The 14,486-nt window shown below is 42.1% G+C and overlaps 1 protein-coding gene across 2 annotated transcripts in view; it reads left to right on the top strand.

Annotated features, from left to right (window-relative positions):
* The window catches only part of LOC140732219 (uncharacterized), a 483,152-nt gene that overhangs the window by 70,537 nt on the left and 398,129 nt on the right, over positions 1 to 14,486 (top strand). For both annotated transcript variants that reach the window (XM_073054524.1, XM_073054523.1), the window contains 3 exons: positions 2,507 to 2,653; positions 5,244 to 5,393; positions 6,322 to 6,425. In XM_073054524.1, coding sequence (XP_072910625.1) covers positions 2,507 to 2,653; positions 5,244 to 5,393; positions 6,322 to 6,425 — 401 coding nt within the window. The remainder of the gene's footprint in view (positions 1 to 2,506; positions 2,654 to 5,243; positions 5,394 to 6,321; positions 6,426 to 14,486) is intronic.

Raw genomic sequence — 14,486 nt, 5'->3', positions numbered from 1 at the left:
CCACCCAACGCACTGCCATCTTACCTCAGACTGCTGCCTCCCAACGCACTGCCATCTTACCTCAGACTGCTCCGAATGCTCTGCCATGTTACCTCAGACTGCTGCATCCCAATGCACTGCCATTTTACCTCAGACTGCTCCCAACGCACTGCCATTTTACCTCAGTCTGCTCCCAACGCACTGCCATCTTACCTCAGACTGCTGCATCCCAACGCACTGCCATCTTACCTCAGACTGCTGCATCCCAACGCACTGCCATCTTACCTCAGACTGCTGCATCCCAACGCACTGCCATCTTACCTCAGACTGCTGCATCCCAACGCACTGCCATCTTACCTCAGACTGCTGCCTCCCAACGCACTGCCATCTTACCTCAGACTGCTCCGAACGCACTGCCATCTTACCTCAGACTGCTGCATCCCAACGCACTGCCATCTTACCTCAGACTGCTGCATCCCAACGCACTGCCATCTTACCTCAGACTGCTCTGAACGCACTGCCATCTTACCTCAGACTGCTGCATCTCAACGCACTGCCATCTTACCTCAGACTGCTGCATCTCAACGCACTGCCATCTTACCTCAGACTGCTGCATCCCAACGCACTGCCATCTTACCTCAGACTGCTCCGAAAGCACTGCCATCTTACCTCAGACTGCTGCCTCCCAACGCACTGCCATCTTACCTCAGACTGCTCCCAATGCACTGCTATCTTACCTCAGACTGCTCCCAACGCACTGCTATTTTACCTCAGACTGCTCCCAACGCACTGCCATCTTACCTCAGACTGCTCCGAACGCATTGCCATCTTACCTCAGACTGCTCTGAACGCACTGCCATCTTACCTCAGACTGCTCTGAATGCACTGCCATCTTACCTCAGACTGCTCCGAACGCACTGCCATCTTACCTCAGACTGCTCTGAATGCACTGCCATCCTACCTCAGACTGCTCTGAACGCACTGCCATCTTACCTCAGACTGCTCTGAATGCAGTGCCATCTTACCTCAGACTGCTCTGAACGCACTGCCATCTTACCTCAGACTGCTCTGAACGCTCTGCCATCTTACCTCAGACTGCTCTGAATGCACTGCCATCTTACCTCAGACTGCTCCGAATGCACTGCCATCTTACCTCAGACTGCTCTGAACGCACTGCCATCTTACCTCAGACTGCTCTGAATGCACTGCCATCTTACCTCAGACTGCTCTGAACGCACTGCCATCTTACCTCAGACTGCTCTGAATGCACTGCCATCTTACCTCAGACTGCTCCGAACGCACTGCCATCTTACCTCAGACTGCTCTGAATGCACTGCCATCTTACCTCAGACTGCTCCGAATGCACTGCCATCTTACCTCAGACTGCTTGGAACGCACTGCCGTCCTACCTCAGACTGCTCTGAACGCACTGCCGTCTTACCTCAGACTGCTCTGAATGCACTGCCGTCTTACCTCAGACTGCTGCCCTGAACGCACTGCCATCTTACCTCAGACTGCTGCATCCCAACGCACTGCCATCTTACCTCAGACTGCTCTGAACGCACTGCCGTCTTACCTCAGACTGCTCTGAACGCACTGCCATCTTTCCTCAGACTGCTGCCCTGAACGCACTGCCATCTTACCTCAGACTGCTGCATCCCAACGCACTGCCATCTTACCTCAGACTGCTCTGAACGCACTGCCGTCTTACCTCAGACTGCTCTGAACGCACTGCCATCTTACCTCAGACTGCTGCCCTGAACACACTGCCATCTTACCTCAGACTGCTGCCCTGAACGCACTGCCATCTTACCTCAGACTGCTCCAAACGCGCTGCCATCTTACCTCAGACTGCTCTGAATTCATTGCCATCTTACATCAGACTGCTCTGAACGCACTGCCATCTTACCTCAGACTTCTCTGAATGCACTGCCATCTTACCTCAGACTGCTCCGAACGCACTGCCATCTTACCTCAGACTGCTGTGAACGCACTGCAGTCTTACCGGAGGCGTTCAGTGTTCTGTTTACATTAACTGCAAATCTGCTCTCAAATTCTGCTTTTAGCTTGGTTTTGTTTTCCGTTTTTTCTCTCTCTGTATTCAGCTTGTTTCTGTTTGAATTATGCACTTCATATGCATCAAACACACCTTTATTGTCTCATCATATACCCTAACTCCTTTGTCGAAGGACCTCTGTCATTGGTTCCCCTGACCCCTGTCTCCCCCCCCACCCCCCACTTGTAGATATGTACTCATTTCATACCTGGAAAATCTCCTTTTGTAATGGTCTCCAATTATTCTGTCACACTTTACCTATTAGTCTTTGATTTTACTGTATCTTGGATAGATCTATTCAATCATTTGAAGTTAGACTCAAAAGTAGAACTACTTAATTAATCTGTTTTGATATCCTGTGTACAGTTGTTTCACCTTCCTTTTGTATTCCAGCTATATCTTTTGAGAGCACTTGACATAAAATCTTCTTATTTTGAGGGAACCTTTCTAAATTTACTTATGCTTTTTCAGGTTGTGGAGTACATGGACAACTTAAATTATGAACTGGCACAAATGTTCTGTCAACGCGCATTGGACATGGAGCCCAACAATTTAACCACACTTGATATGATGGGCAATATCTTTGCAGAACTTGGAAACTCAGAGAAAGCAAAAGAAATATCCTTTTGGGCTGGATTATGCATTTTGGTTTGAGTTAAGATTTTTAAACAGCCTTTCTTGTAGTAAATTTTTAAAATTTATGTGAGCCCCGGAGCAGTTGGTAGAAAGAACTAGTCGCTTAGTCAGACAATCTTGAAGGTACCTGGTACTGTATTGCCAGTGGTTATGATCATGGGACTGTATCATCATCTGTCCACCAGGGGGAGCTGTTGTATTTAGGTGGAACTGTTCTCATCTTAATTCAGGCACAAGGAAATAATGTTTGGTGATGAGTTACATGATGCCTTTTTATACTTAAAGGCGAAAGATTTAAGCCATTAAGTGATTTAAATCAAACAACATGCAGTTAAAGATTAGAAAGACTGAGAAACGGAATGTTATGGGAAACAGACGAAGATGAGGGCAGCATGGATCAGCCATAATGGCAGCTTTGGCTTGAAGGGCCTAATGGCCAACTTCTGCTCCTAATTTCTTGCGCTCTTGAGTTTAAGGAAAGGATGAACATTTTCTGAATAAATTATTTATGTTTCCAGAATGTTGCTTTCAATGCTGTCCAAAAAGCAGACCTCGAGGGCTGCAGTGGTTCATGAAGATACAGTGCCAATGAAAAGTATTCACCCCCCCTTTGGAAGTTTTCATGTGTTATTGTTTTACAACATTGAAACACAGTGGATTTAATTTTGCTTTTTTGTCACTGATCAACATAAAAATACTCTGTTGTGTCAAAGTGAAATCAGACATCTACAAAGTGATCTAAATTAATTACAACAATAAAACACAAAATAATTGATTTAATATGACACACCAAATCATCACTGGTACATCAATTGGTCTTAGAAGCTACATAATTAGTTAAATGGAGATCATCTGTGTACAGTCAAGGTGTTTCAATTGATCATAGTGAAAATGCACCTATATCTGGAAGGTCCAACTATTACTGAGTCCGTATCCTGGCAAAAACTACACAATGTGGACAAAAGAACACTCCAAGCAACTCTGAAAAGGTTACTGAAAAACGTAAGTCAGGAGATGGATACAAGAAAATTTCCAAGTCACTGGATATCCTCTGGAGTACAGTTAAGTCAGTCGTCAAGAAATGGAAAGAATATGACACAGCTGTAACTCCTGAAAAACTGAGTGACCGTGCAAGAAGGGGACTAGTGCGGGAGGCCACTGAGAGACCTCTGACAACTCTGGAGAAGTTACAAGCTTCAGTGGCTGAGATGGGAGAGATTGCGCATACAACAACTGGTGTTTCACCAGTTGCATCTTTATGGGAGAATGGCAAAGGGAAAACCACTGTTGGGGGAGAAAAACTCTGATGAAATCTTGGCTAGAGTTTGCCAGAAGGCATGTGGGAGACTCTGAAGTCAGCTGGAAGAAGGTTCTATGGTCTGATGAAACCAAAATGGAACTTTTGGGCCATCAGACTAAATGCTTTATTTGGCGTAAGCCAAACACCGCGCATCATCAAAAACACACCATTCCTACCGTGAAGCATGATGGTGACTGCATCATGTTGTGGGGATGCTTCACTGGAGCAGGCCCAGGAAGGCTTGTGAAGGTGGAGGGTAAAATGAATGCTGGAAAATACGAGGAAGTCCTGGAGGAAAACCAAATTCAGTCTGCAATAGAACTGCGACTTGAGAGAGGATTTGTTTCCAGCAGGGCAATGAGCCCAAGCATAAATCCAAAGCTACACAGGAATGGCTTAAAAACAACAAAGTTAATGTCCTAGAGTGGCCAAGTCAGAGTACAGACCACAATCCAACAGAAAATTTATGACTGGGCTTGAAAAAGGCTGTTCACTCATGATTCCCATGCAATCTGACAGAGCTTGAGCAGTTTTGTAAAGAAGAATGGGGAAAAATTGCAGTGTCCATTTGTGCAAAGCTGATGGAGACCTATCCACACAGACTCAAGACTAATTGCTGCCCAAGGTGCATCTCTGAAATGCAGACATGAAAGGGGTGAATATTTATGCAATCAATTATTTTGTGTTTTATATTTGTAGTTAATTTAGATCACTTTGTAGAGATCTGTTTTCACTTTGATATGATCAGTGTCAAAAAAGCCAAATTAAATGCACTATGATTCAATGTTGTAAAACAAGAAAGCATGAAAACTTCCGGGGGGGGGGGGGGGGTGAAAACTTTTTACATATTACTGTAGCTCATTATCACCTTTTGAAGGGCAATTTGAGATGAGTAGATTAGTGCTGACTTAGTTTGTGAAGCCCTTGTCCTGTGAATGACTAAAATAAAAATTACAGATTCTTGTGGAGACACAAAAGACTGCAGAGAATAGAATCTGGACCACTAAGTGGTTTGTCGGGGGAACTCAGTGGGTTGAGCAGCAGCTGTGGGGAGTTAATCTTTGGTTGGGTTCATCCTTTTGCAAGGTTTCGCCCCAGAACATTAACTAATTCCTTTCCTCCTAGAGGTGCTGCTCAGTCCTTTGAGTTTTTCCAGCAGGTTGTTTGTTGTTATAGGTTCTTGTGCTGTCTGGGTTTTATTTGTGGCCCTTTGTTGTGTAAGTAATTAAAACTGTACAATTTTAAAATAATAACTCTTTGACTGTGGTGAAAGCATTTCAAAAAGCTGTTGCTTTGAGCCCTGATGAAGGTTACTCTAAGTACATGTACTTGGGTCAGATTCATTGTGGACAAGAAGCAGTACAGTACTTCAAGAAAGGCATTGAACTTCTGATTAAAGACTACCAAAGGCAGGAGGAGAAGGTGAGTAGCAATCCTAGAAGATTGTTCCAATTATAAAACAAAGTAATGTCTTTGCTTTTGTAAGTCTTCATCCAGTGTTGTAAATGTTTTAATTTGTGCTTTTGGTTTACTGTATTATTTTATGTGCCAGATACCTCAATTAAAATTTAGGAATTATCTGAAGCAACAACATAGGGTACAGGTATATCTGGAATAAAGAGGCACATACAGAGTTTACTTAAACACACATGTTGCATAAATTCATTGTTGCAAACCAAACCAACTGATTTGACTAGGTTAGTCTTATTTAAAAGAATAGAATCAGAATATCTTTTTTTTCCACAAATATAATATCTAACACCTCCAATAGGAGGCAAGACTAAAGGCATTTCAGAACTTTAGTTTTCAGACTATGCTAATTTCTGTTCATGCCTACTTCAGTATTCATTTTGCTCTGATCACTTTCCCATATTGCTTGTCCAGTGAGGTATTATTCATTCATCTGGTTTCGTTTCCCAGGATTAGGACTAATGCTGACTCATCCTAGTGGGACTATTTATTAACTGGCACTAAAAATACTTTTGGATGCACTTTAAAGAATATTCATCCTATCTAATCCTTCCATACCTAGGTAATCCTAAGTAATACTGGAGAAGTTGAAATCCCCTATTTCCTGCTCCTCTTGCACCTCTGTGTGATGTGACTCTGTATCTGCTCTCTGATCTCCTGGTGACTGTTGGGAGAACTGCAGTATATCCGTAGCTAAATCATTGCCTCTTTTTCATTAGTATTCAGAAGGCTTCTAAGATATCGTCCCTCGCTCCTGCAGCGATGATCTCATTGATCAATAATGGTTTGCCACCTTCTCTTTTGTGGTGTTGTTTGACACTTTTTTATAAAACAACATAGGGTGTATTTATAATATGTTTCTGGCATTGTTTTTGGGCAGGCCACTGGAGCAGCTTCCTTTGATCCTGATAATGCTGAGGTGACTCCTCAGAACATCTCCACAGCATTTTGTTCGCTGGCAGAGATCTTCCTTACTGACCTCTGGTAAAGTATTAGAACATTATGACATGAAGGTTTTATTTTCTGACTAAATTAACTTTATTGTTTTAGCCATCTTTAAATATGAGCTCAAAGAGATTGCTTCTAAGTATTGAGTTTAGGGGGGGAAATGAGGATTATATGTTTGTGTAATGGGGCAGAGGGGATGGTGGCAGTATTTGGACTGGTTGATAAATGTTTCTTAAAGGAATTCCAAAGACTTGCAACTTTAGTTGATGGTGTTATTGGATACTTATTGGTCATTCATGAACTAGGATCTACAATTAACACCAAATACCCAATCCTGTCATTTAGTCAATCATTTGATTTAATTAACCCTCTGAAAACAAGCAAACACGGTTGAATGAATTTGATGGGTGAGTCCCAGAGAAATCTCAGAGTTGGGGAGGAGAGACTGAGGATGAAATTTCCTTGTGGTTTGGGGCAGGAGTTGATTAGGAGCAAGTCTAGTTAAGTAATTCAGGAACTCAGGATACAAACAGCATATTTATGCAGAAGCGGAGGTCAATGGGTAACTGACCAGAAAACCATTGGACTTGTCCTTTGAAGTCTTCCTGCAGTGGATGTTTCGTACCACGTCAGAGAACCAATACTATGGAGCTGGAAGTAATATCATGTGTAATGGAAAGGATTGAGGTTTCTGACATTGTGGTTTGGACAAGTAGGATGGCAGGTCTCAGACAGGTTGTTTAGGTAGAGCCACAGCCATGGTTGAATAGATGTTTTTGAAACTTCTGGAGAATGAGGGGGCTGAGTTTAAAAACTGGATTTTGTTCTAAAAATTTTAAGTCAATGCACAATCTATTTTTAATGTATATTGCAGTTGAGTATTTTAGAAATTAATTGATTGCCACTTCCATGGACAACACATCCCTGTATTTGAGAATAATGTAACTTCTTGAACATTTGGATGTTATAAACTAAGGATTAAGTCAAAGGAAAACAGTTATTCTCAGATTTTGTCGTTCCGAACTTGGAGAGATTCTAAAGGAAGCAGGGATATGTATCCGTGTGGTGCCACCCACTTCCCAGTCAGTGAGTTATGGGTACAGTGCAGCCTGTCTCCCTCTATTCCAGAGAAGCCAGAAGAATCCCTTACCATCTCTTTTTGTAGCTACAATTTCCCTATCCAGACAACACCCTCAAACGAACCTCTTCATACCTTTTCTGTAACTGAAGCAATAATCTCTACTTAACTTGTAACCTAACTAGCTAAGTTAGGTAAAAACTTTATACAACATAAAAGTATATCAAGTTTTACTGTGATTTATTTGATCTTGTATTCTGTGCCTTAGTTAATGAGGGAATTGCACTTTGTGTCATTTTAATCACATTCATCAACCTGTTCTGTAACCTTTTGAAGATCTCTGGAAATATACTCCAAGGTAGTTCAGATCCTTGATATCCTCTGATTTATTGTACATTCCCTTGTCTTGTACCCTTGCTCCAGGTTGGCTTGTAGTCAATCCAAGTCAACACTTGTATAAAGGTTTTGGTGTCTTCACAAGAAAACCAGACAGTGTTGTCAAGGATTACCAAGAGAGCCAGGAGTTTTAAGTGCAAGGTTCTTGTGGACTGGAAGCAATACCACAACTTAGGAGGAAATGAAATAGATAGCTGGACCTGAAGATGGAAATTGTTACAGAAAAGTTATGATCTGAAGGACAGATGAGTGGACAGTGTAAGGAAGATCCAGCAGCTTGATGACATTCACTTGCCTGAGTTTGGTCTCAAATTTTGCTAAATCTTTTCTATCCATGTATTTACCCAAATGTCTTTTGAATATTGTTATTCGACCTGCTTTAGCTACTTAATCTGGCAACTCATCCCATATAAGTACTAACCAAGATGTGAAGAAGTTGCCCTTCAGGCTCCTTTTAAATATTTCACCTCTCACTTTAAACCTATGTCTTCTAGTTTTTAGTTCTATTTCCTGGGAAAAAGGCTATGTGCATTCAGTCTACCTATGCCCTTCATGACTTTATGTTTCCCCTCAGCATCCTACCCTGCAAGGAATAAAGTCCCATGTTACTCAACTTCTCCCTGTAGCTCTTTCTTCCCATGGTCTCAGCTGTATCTTTATAAATCTTTTCTGCACTCTTTCAAGTTTAATGATGTATTTATTTCCTAAATCAAAATTGCACACAATGCCAAGTGCAGTCTCACCAACATCTCAAGGAATTTGTTCGATCCCAGCAGTCTCTACCTGATAAACCAGGGCTCCCTAATCTCTTTCATCTTTGCCCTTCAGTCTCCAGGGTCCAGTGTTGCCCCCTCTCTTGGTAGGTAATCTGCAACCCTCTGCCAAGAGTCAAGGATAGAGTGGAAGTCAATATCAGCTTAAAGGACTGTGTTGAACACCTCAGTCGACCTTGATGCCATTCCTCAACATTCACACACAATTTTGATTTAGCCCCAGTTTAGCACAAGATTAAAAATGCCATTCAGTAATGTAAAGGTAACAATCCCTCTGAAACAGGAGAAATCCTTGCTGAAGTTCTAAAACAACATGGATAAACAATTCATGTTCTTCTGTTCAGTGTTTACTCGATCAGTCTAGCATAAATAATGCCTACTGTGATTAGCTACACTCAGGAGAGAAATAGTGCTCTGTATCCATTCATGTCTTTTATTGCCTTGCTCCAATTGAGTTGACCCAATTATTTCACTATCAAATGTTGCTTGGTAAAATGCCACATTATGCTAATGTGATTCAGCTTGCAAATGCTTCCTGCAGACTTTAAAATAAATCTTCTTTACACCGGTATAGATCACGTATTGAACAATTATATGAATTCTTCTTTCTGTTGCTTGGAATCTAGTGAGCACAGCTTTGTGAGTGTGCGTTTGTGTGCTGAGATATAATGAGGCTGTTATCAAAGCAGTGATGCCATTATCTTGGGCAAATTTTAGTCATGTTTTAATGGCATTAGACACCAGCATGTGACTTCTGTGTTGTAATCGTACCAATTGTCCTTTCTTCACAAAAACAAATTTATTTAAGCAAGGTTGAGTACTTCTGCAATAGCTCTTGAAGGTGCTTAGTTCCATGCTGAGAATGTGATTTTAGATTTTCAAATTTGTAATTGTTTACCTAATCGTTCTTGCTTTTGTGTTCAGAGAACATTGCCAGAAAGCAATGTGAAAGGCATCGCTTAAGTGTTTTCAGGTGCCACTTCAAATCATGAAAAGCATGCTCAGGTAAATATTGAGAGAAAACAAAAACATTAAAATGGTGGATAAACATAAGAGGACTGTAATTAGGTAGTTAAGGTGTTGCACTGACTAGACATAAAAAAGGAAATCTTATGGGTCATAAAGGAAATGGCACAGTTATAAATTACCTTATGTTAACAGCTAATTATGGAAGTGGAAATCAGAGCGTATATAAAGGTTACACTTTGCCTGCAGATCACTGTAGGGATATGTACCCGAAAGATTCGTTCCTTTTCATGAGAAATAGGGGCTGAATTGTAATGGGATGCATGTAAACCTGGGTGACACTGAGGCTTTAGCAGAACGAATAAATATAATTATCACTTGGGGAGCAGGAGAGGAGGTGGGTGGCATGAAATTAAGGCATTTTTAATAATGGTTAAAAAAAAACAAATGAAAGGGAAGAGAATAGTTTAATCATCAGAGAGTATGCTTTAGCCACTGTAAGAAAAACTAAAAACGAATTTTAACTCATGGGGGTGCAGAAGTGTAATGTTATATAGGAAGTTTATGTTTCCTAAGGTTGGAAGAACACAACTGAGAGACAAGGAAGTAAAACCTAAGCAAACTATAAAGAAAATGGTGTAAACTGGCACTGGCAGAGGTCTTTGGAATTGGAACAGATTAGAAGATCAAAAAGTGACAAAGATGTAAAATCCTGAATATGGATTATGAAAGGAAACTTGCACAGACATCCCAGATATCTATTACTTTCTCCCCAGCTGATGTTAATTCTAAGTTAAGTTATTTTAGATTTGAGATTGATTAGCCTTCTTACATTATAAGGGATATGGGCATATGGATTGTGTTATGTATCCACCAACGTTTCACTGATTGGCAGAGCAGGGCTTGAGGGAGGAACTTTCTGTTGTGGTTCCTTTTGTATCTTCATATAATTAATTTTGGTAAGAGAAGATTTAAAGTGTACTCACAAAGCATGTGTCTTTATTCAAAACCTGAATTGAGAGTTGCATTGGAGAACGAAGCATTGCTTGCCACGGAGTCATGTGATTTGAAAGTAGGCCTTTCTCTACTCCCCTGCATCAACCATGAGGCGCCCATCCGCACCGGCACCGTTCTCCCCTTTTCCACGTTCATGCTCATGCACCATTCATTGCTGTACCACTTGATGTTTTGAGTGAGGTGGGGGTTAAGTGTTTGGAACTCATAATAGAAATTAAAGTTAGTGCTCATGTTGGCAGATGGGGAGTATCTAGCTAGTCAAGATAGATATGTAGAAAGTGGGTTGTGCCTTAAATTTAAGGGACCTCAAGAAAATAAAACTGTACCAATAAAGGATGGTTTTTCTGTATTGTATGCAAGAATTTCCAACATGTTTTGATGAGGTGCACAAAAGGAAGTTTGTTGATTAAAGGGAGATACAAAGGCCAAAGATTATTTTTTTTTGTGCTGGAATGCTGATGTGTACTTTGTGTTAATTTTCCTGAGAAATACTGTCATGAAGCATCATTGTTACCTACAATGGTTTGTGAAATCCCTATTATTTTTTGTTCCCCTTGGGTCCTTTGTGTACATGAAATTGGAATGCATCGAGGTGTCCAGACAAGCACTAACCCAAACAATTTAATGCAAAGCCATTTTTGGAAGTTTCATTGATGTACTTAAATGCACTTTTAAAAAAATCTATGAAGATTAACTCAGCATGACTTGAAGTGAATCCATCGGCAGGAGTCTTTTGCTAAAAACAAACTGCTGGCAGAACTCAATGGATCAAGCAGCGTCCATGGAGGCAAAGGGCTGGTCGAAGTTTGAGACATGAAATGTAGAGCATCTTTTGCTGCTTGACCTGCTGAGTTCTTCCAGCAGCTTGGCTTTTCTTTGAGATTCCAGCATCTGCTATATAATGCATCTCCGGGCGTCTGTTGCAATTTGCCTTCAAGGCAGCTCATTCCTGCTTTTAATCCCTTCAACTGACTGACATCCAAAACTGGATCCGTGGCCCACATATTTTCTTGCAATAGTTCATCAGGAAAGCAGTTCATTTGGCACACAGAGGCAAGGACTTGGTGCACATTAAATTCTGTAGCAGCAAATTCTTGCTTGGTGCTGGAGAATTTAGATGTGATAAAATTTAGACAATATGGTGAACTTCCTTCATTTTCTAGGATCTGCTGTATGTTGTGTCTCTGGGTGTTTGTTGCTATTTGCTTTCAAGGCAGCTCATTTATGAGGGATCGTCACAAATGACAAATCAGAATGGTAAATTTTTAAAAAATGAGCTGCAGGCGCAACTCTTTTTGTTTTGCTCCTGATTCCAGCATTTTGTCTCCATATTGGTTCTGTATTTGAAAACAGTACGATCTAAACTTGCATCTGGGAGTGCAGTATTGAGGATATTGGTTGCATTATTTATGGCAGAGAACTGGCTTCAAGTGATGGACTGAAACAAAAATTGCATATTTTTGTGACTGAAAGACTGTTTACTAGAGGGATTCCACAGGATTCAGACCATGGTCCACTGTATTTGTCAGATTAAAATGATATAAGCCTAAAAGCCTAAACAAGAAGGGTTGTTGTAGACACTAGCTAGATATAATGGGCTGATCAGTTGGGCAGGAAATTGGCAAATGGAGATTAATTCAGAGAGGTGAAAGGTAAGGAGGCATTTGCTGACATGTCCAATGAACGGCTGTGTTATGTAGGGACCAAGGGATCTTAGAGTGAACGGCCACAGAACCTTAAAAGTCCAGGACGGGTTAAACAGACACATGATATTTCCTTTATTAGTCAAGACGGAAGAATAGGGAGGTTGTGATAGAACAAGGTACCATGCAAGTTAGGCTGTAGTTCGAGTCCATGTAAACATTTTGGTCACAAGATGTGATTACACTGGTGAGCGTGCAGTGCGAATTTTCAAGGATTTTGCCAAGACTGGAAAGTGTAGCTATGAGGTAAAATTAGAGAAGCTGGGTTTTTCTCCTTGGAAGAGGTGAGCTGGGTAGAAGATGCCATATTATCCAAATGTGATGACTTGGCACAGTGAGTGAATTATTCACATTGCTGTTCAGTTTTCCAACTTCTCAGTCTTCATTTCAATGAGTTTTTCCACGCGTGTGAGTTAAAGCATTTGATCTTCAACATTAGGTGGTGCTGTGCAGTTTTTATCATGTAATGTGATTAGCATCTTCAGCTACTCTGCAACTAAAATGGCTTTAGTAGTCAAACACGAGGAAATCTGCAGATGCTGGAAATTCAAGAACGCATTCCACCAGCATTTTGTGTGTGGCTTTGGTAGTACTCATTTTAGGAATATTATTTCCAGAACATTAGAGATGTTCTTCTTCTTCTTCAAAGAACGGGTGTTTCCCTTCCTCCACCATTGAGGCTGTCCTCACCCGCATCTCCTCTATTTCCCAGAGATCTGCCCTCACCCCATCTTTGTGCCGCCTTTTTCAGCGATAGAGTTCCTACCTCACATGAGCCTCTGCATCCAGCACATCATTCTCCACAACATCCTCATTCTTCAACAGGACCCTACAACCAAACATATCTTTACCTCCCTCCCCATTCTCCACTTTCTGTACGGATTGCTCCCTCTGTGATTCCTTGTCCATCCCTCCCCACTAATCCCCCTCCTGGCACTTATCCCTGCAAGTGGAAGAAGTTCTAGTTTCTTTCCTGTAAGATGGAAACAGCAGCCTCCCTGGGTACAAACAAAGGCGTAATTGTTCATCCTTTACATCTTTTTCACGATCATAAGATGCTGCTGGATATTAATAACATAAAGTACCTTAGGTCGACCCCACCAGTGAGTTGCTGGATAGTGGTGGAGCCTGCTTCATCCACCCAGGATAGCAGGTGTCAGAAGCGATGTGCAGAGATGGAGTGCGGACCAACAGCTGTTGTAGGTGTTTGTTGTGGACGCTTTTGTTGTGATCGGAAGACCCTATTGGACGTTGATAGTGCAGAATACTGCGAGCCTGACCCACTGATTCAATGGTGAGACTAATGACCTCGTTTGTGATGTGGACCAGGCCCTGGTGCCTTGGGGTTGCCCTCCATTGTGACTGTTAGTGAGGGAGACACAAGTTGGCTGTGTATTGCTGGATTCTGGGTTGGGGGCTGCCCTCCCATTAGTTCTGTCCTCCTGTGTTCACTCAGTGGAAGACAACAAACTGGATTGCATTTGTCTGCGCTGAGGCAAGTGGGACTAGTCCAGGAGCACAAATGCTGCAGGCCACAGCCATGCAGCCAGTTCAGGGCTGTGGCAAGTGCCGATTGTGGAAGCCTGTATTATGCAGTCTGAAGCTCCTTGATCAAATTGCGCAAATAATAAAAAGAAGTACAGAAACACCCGGAGCATGAAGTGCAGTGTCCCCGAAAGTGAGCCCAGAGCAGCAGAGCCTGTCCGGCGCTGAGGCTATTGAAGACCGTCCAGGAGCCCGGCAGCTCCTGAACCTGGCGCTGGGGTCCCAAGACTCTTGCACCTCCCACCCGACAGAAACAACAAGAAGAGAGCGAGAATGGTCCAATGCAGGCAGATGGCACCGAATACCTGTTCGTTTTCTGCTCTCATCCTCTGATTTTAGTCTTGGTCAACACTTTAATCGGCGTAGAGGAATGGGTTTGTGTTTTGCCATCAGGCATCGAATCAGCATCCGCCCCCAGCGATGGTCACCCCAGTCGTTCCTGCACTCCGAGAGTCTAGTTCGCTCACCCCAGGAGGTGCCTGACGTGCCTGGCTGACAAGTACATCCTTCAGAGGGAAATTACAGGCTGCAGACTATCGATCGCAGTCCAAAAGAAGTATATCTAGAAAATGAGGAGCATCTAGTAGTTTAGTGAGCTTTCTGCAATAAATTATGGTAG

Source organism: Hemitrygon akajei, chromosome 8 (genome assembly GCF_048418815.1).
Source record: "Hemitrygon akajei chromosome 8, sHemAka1.3, whole genome shotgun sequence".
NCBI lineage: Eukaryota > Metazoa > Chordata > Chondrichthyes > Myliobatiformes > Dasyatidae > Hemitrygon > Hemitrygon akajei.
This window is presented reverse-complemented; position numbering and strand designations above follow the sequence as displayed.